Here is a 4,214-nt window from a genome sequence, read left to right on the forward strand (position 1 = left end):
TGTGACCTTGCATTCGGTGTAGGGAATGCTCAGCAATTTGAATACAAATGATACAGGCTAAAGCAACTCAAAAAAATATTTTGTATGTATTCAGTGCTACTTATCTAAAAATGTTACCTTAGCTAAGGTAGTCCATGATTAGAATCGAAGCAGTCTTTGAAACCATCCATTCGAATGTTCTACTCCTTACTGCTAATGTCTAACACATAACCCTTAAAACAGATAGACGTATGACTTACACTTAATCCAGGCATTGACATCATCATTTTAATTACCGTTCTTATCTATTAAAAACACACATTTTATATTAGTAGCAAAACAACTTTTTTTCTACCCAACCTTTATTTCACTATTTTTGCAATAATACTGTGTAGATTTTGATAAACCCTGTTTTTTCTTGTCAATCTGCAGAAGAAGAAGATGTCTTCTAGCCGTAAGCAGCATCTGAAGGTAAAACATCTTTCAATAAGTAACAGTTTTAATAATCCAATCTATTTGCTTGCTCTATATATACACAAGCACCCCAGAACTATAATATACTTGCAGTAAAGCTAAAATCAACAAAGTATACTTCGACACCGTCAGTGAGGAGCATGCATGATACATATCGATGAATCATGATCCTTTCTTTACATGATATGTTGCATCGTAATAAAAGTATGTATCGTTTGACGATACATAGATTAATTGAAGCTATACTGCGAAACTACTAAGTGTGCTCTCACCTTTTATGTTTTTCCTGGAGAGTCCATTCAGTGAAGTCATCGGTGGTAAGAAGTCTATTATATGTATCATTTGTATTGATACATGACCAATATGTGTGTTTTACAGTTGATATGGATACATACTCACCCTATCTAATTACATATTTGTCTTTTAACAAAATGGTCCCTCATTAAACGACTATTTGATCTTATGCATCACACAAGTAGCCAATCAGGATGCTCACATGTATCGTGATACACATCGTAGTGCGACATGCCTACTGCCTATTGTATCATGAGATTAGTTTATTGTTACACACCTAACATTGACTAGAACAAAAGACTTCTTATACACAATTTAAATACCAAGTAACCGTGCATCATTCAATTACACCAAACTAATGAAATATGTATGGTGCTCATGCTTTATTTTTAATTACCATAGATAAGTCACTGATGTGGTTAAACCATGTTGATTGGAAATGATATATGTACTGCACTTTACTGTATAAGAGTCACTATTTTTTATGTCTAAGTCAGATAGTGGGCTAACATACTGTAGGAGCAATGTGAGAAAAAGAATCTGTGACTATATTGGAAATGCCAGTACAGGTTGTCTTAATACATGTTGTAGATAAATAATACTGCTATAATGGCAATTACTGTATACACAAGTTCCACTATATGACAAATACAAATAGAATATGGATTCAAATTTAGAGAAGAAAATCGGCTGCATGTAATAAATGACACCATTTAAAGCCATAACCCCAGATTTTGCAGCCATATCAGTCTGTCACTGAGTGGTTTCTCTTGTGTTGCAGAGCTTGATGCTCCAGATTGCCAAATCTGAAATTGAGAAAGAGGAGTCTGAAAGAGCAGCAGAGAAAGTGAGCTACTTGAACGAGAAATGCCCTCCACTGTCCTTGGGTAGTGGCTTGAAAGAACTGCAGGTACTGTATCACTGCCTACTATTTTGATAAAGTAAAAACTATTGCCTTGTTTCCATTGCCTGGCGCTACAGGCTTTGGCTGCCCATGGCTATCCACCGAAATCAAAAGAGCGTTTCAGTGCTTATTTCCAAACAACCTCGAAAATTCTTGCAGGTTACTGGGGGATTGTGGGATCGTATTGTTTTTAGCTTTGAGTGTTTAAAATGAAGCCTTCATGACGCACTTCTTTGTAGCCAGTTTGGCTACATCACGTATGAGATACACTTCCTAACCAGAAAGCCGTGCTCAGCCGCTCAGGCGAACAGTTGAAACACCCTGTTTTGTTGCAGTGGGCAGTCGTTAAAATAGATAACTTTCTGTGTGTTTTACAAACTTTTGTGTTGGGGGACAGCTTATAATCTAAATTTCCATTAAACATTTATTCACATTCATGGACATTTTTATTCTGTTCCCCCTTTATTAATCAGTTCCCTCAAAAAATTGGTGTTTGCATGCGTGAACTGTACATCACACCATTTAAAATGTGCCTCTGCTAAATAATGTATGTAATGCCTTTATGCCCTTAGGATCTATGCAAAGAGCTCCATGGAAAGATTGATGTTGTTGATGAGGAGAGATATGACTTGGAATCCAAAGCTAAAAAGAGCACCAAGGAGGTAATCTCATCGCCTTCTCATATTTGACCTTCAACATTGAAACTTGTCACCTGAGCCAAGCAGCCCATGGTCTAGATTCTCACTCGTACATTGAGTCACCTGATCTGAAAAAAAAATCACTGTGATCTGCCATTGTATATATACAATGGCAGATCACAGTGATTTTTTATACAACGGCAGATCACAGTGATTTTTTTTCTGATCAGGTGACTCAATGCAGACAACCCCGACATTGTGGTTTAGACGCGCTTGCTTGTGTTGCATGGGGTTGCCAGTTTGCACCCAGCCTATGCCCTGTTAAACAGAGTAACAAAATATTCAGATTTATACATTGTACAGTGTTTGGGTTGAGTGCAGCTCAGACATTCCATGAATGTATAGCTATTATTATTATTATTATTATTATTATTATTATTATTATTATTATTATTATTATTAGTAGTAGTAGTAGAAGTAGTAGTAGTAGTAGTAGTATGATGATGATTCATAATTAATTAATTCAATGTTAAAAATATTATCTCCTCAAAAATAATTTGTGGCAAATGTTCAGAAAAATAGATTCTTCTTAGAATGAAAACTGAGATGGAGAAACACCAATCTGCATATTGGGATAGGAAAACCTCAATTTCATGACAACGAGGCTCTCAAAGCTAAATCATGCTTTACTTGTTACAGATTGAGGACCTGAAACAGAAAGTGTTTGACCTGAAAGGCAAGTTCAAGAAGCCAGTTCTGCGCAAAGTGCGTATGTCTGCTGACGCTATGCTGCAGGCTCTGCTGGGCTCCAAGCACAAGGTGTCCATGGACTTGAGAGCCAACCTGAAACAAGTGAAGAAAGAGGAGAAAGAGGTAAGAGCCTGCTATAGAGTGGTGGACCTGTTCAAGCTCTCTTCAACAGTTACAGTTGTATTAGCATAGTCCCTTACACAAATGTATTGCAGTTATCCTACAATAAAATCCCAACAAAACACCCCATTTTCCTAATTTGAGGGCAGTTCTTTAAAATTATAGAGTAGATTTTTTTAACCAAGTAAAGCCTCTGCTAAAAACAACCAGCCTAAATAAATGATAACTGAATCACTCATGCTAATTGTTGTAGAAATTTCTACAACCAAATATGATGTTGTTTAATTTGATAAGACCCTTTCTGAATGTTGTGCTCCTTCTCTCTCGCTTTACAGAAAGACATCTGTGAGGTTGGTGACTGGCGTAAGAACATTGAAGATAAGGCTGGGATGGAAGGCAGGAAGAAGATGTTTGAATCTGAGGCTTAAACAGTGCATCAGCAACTATTTTTGGTTTCTAATACATTTTATGTAGGCCGACACTGCATCACCCATCTTTCATCCCCCATAATTCCTCTCATCTGATCTGTTATTTGCATATGGTCGGTGATCTCTTCAGGTGGACTTTGTATAGTTTAAAAACCAGAGGCTGGCTTTTAACATTTTACATTCGGCTGCTCGTTACCATGTTGTTGCTCTGTCAATGCTGTTGCTGTAGAGCTACCAAAACATCCAGCTTTGGAAAGAGTTGATGTGCATTAAATATATTTTGTTTAGAAATATATTTCATTGCAAACTTACATGTGTAAATAAATGGTTTAAAGAAAGCTTTTCAAGTTTTTGTGATGTCTTTTTTCCTTGATTTTTTGCAATTGCCTGTATCAAACGATGCTTACTAATTCATTGTGAAGACTAGTGTATGGAAAGACACTTCATGCAGTTTGAATCTCTTGTGCAGTATGATTTGTGGTTTTTAAAGTTCATTCTAAATTGTTTCTCATTAAAAAAATTAATAAAAAAAAGATGAGATTTGAGGCCATTGTTTGGATGAACCTGCATAGGAGTCGATCTGAACCTGTACAGGAGTCAAATATACACAGCGACCAGCTCTGCCTC

General features: G+C 36.5%; 1 protein-coding gene across 1 annotated transcript; it reads left to right on the forward strand.

The window, feature by feature from the left end:
* The first annotated feature begins 322 nt into the window (after window positions 1-322).
* LOC117432428 (troponin I, fast skeletal muscle-like) lies at window positions 323-3,925 on the forward strand. Its single transcript, XM_034054356.3, has 5 exons — window positions 323-450; window positions 1,529-1,657; window positions 2,224-2,313; window positions 2,989-3,162; window positions 3,495-3,925. Exons 1-5 carry the CDS (start codon window positions 421-423, stop codon window positions 3,585-3,587), a joined length of 516 nt encoding a protein of 171 aa, XP_033910247.2. The 5' UTR covers window positions 323-420; the 3' UTR covers window positions 3,588-3,925.
* Window positions 3,926-4,214: the final 289 nt, after the last annotated feature.

The sequence above is a fragment of the Acipenser ruthenus genome, chromosome 27 (genome assembly GCF_902713425.1).
Source record: "Acipenser ruthenus chromosome 27, fAciRut3.2 maternal haplotype, whole genome shotgun sequence".
In the NCBI taxonomy this organism is placed as follows: Eukaryota; Metazoa; Chordata; class Actinopteri; order Acipenseriformes; family Acipenseridae; genus Acipenser; species Acipenser ruthenus.

What these genes read in the sequence shown, in the direction of transcription:
- LOC117432428 (XM_034054356.3), top strand. Translation starts at nt 421, where the DNA reads ATGTCTTCTAGCCGTAAGCAGCATCTGAAG. An exon ending in GTGGCTTGAAAGAACTGCAG is followed by an intron (nt 1,658 to 2,223) that starts GTACTGTATCAC and finishes TTATGCCCTTAG; the next exon opens with GATCTATGCAAAGAGCTCCA. An exon ending in TGAAGAAAGAGGAGAAAGAG is followed by an intron (nt 3,163 to 3,494) that starts GTAAGAGCCTGC and finishes CTCGCTTTACAG; the next exon opens with AAAGACATCTGTGAGGTTGG.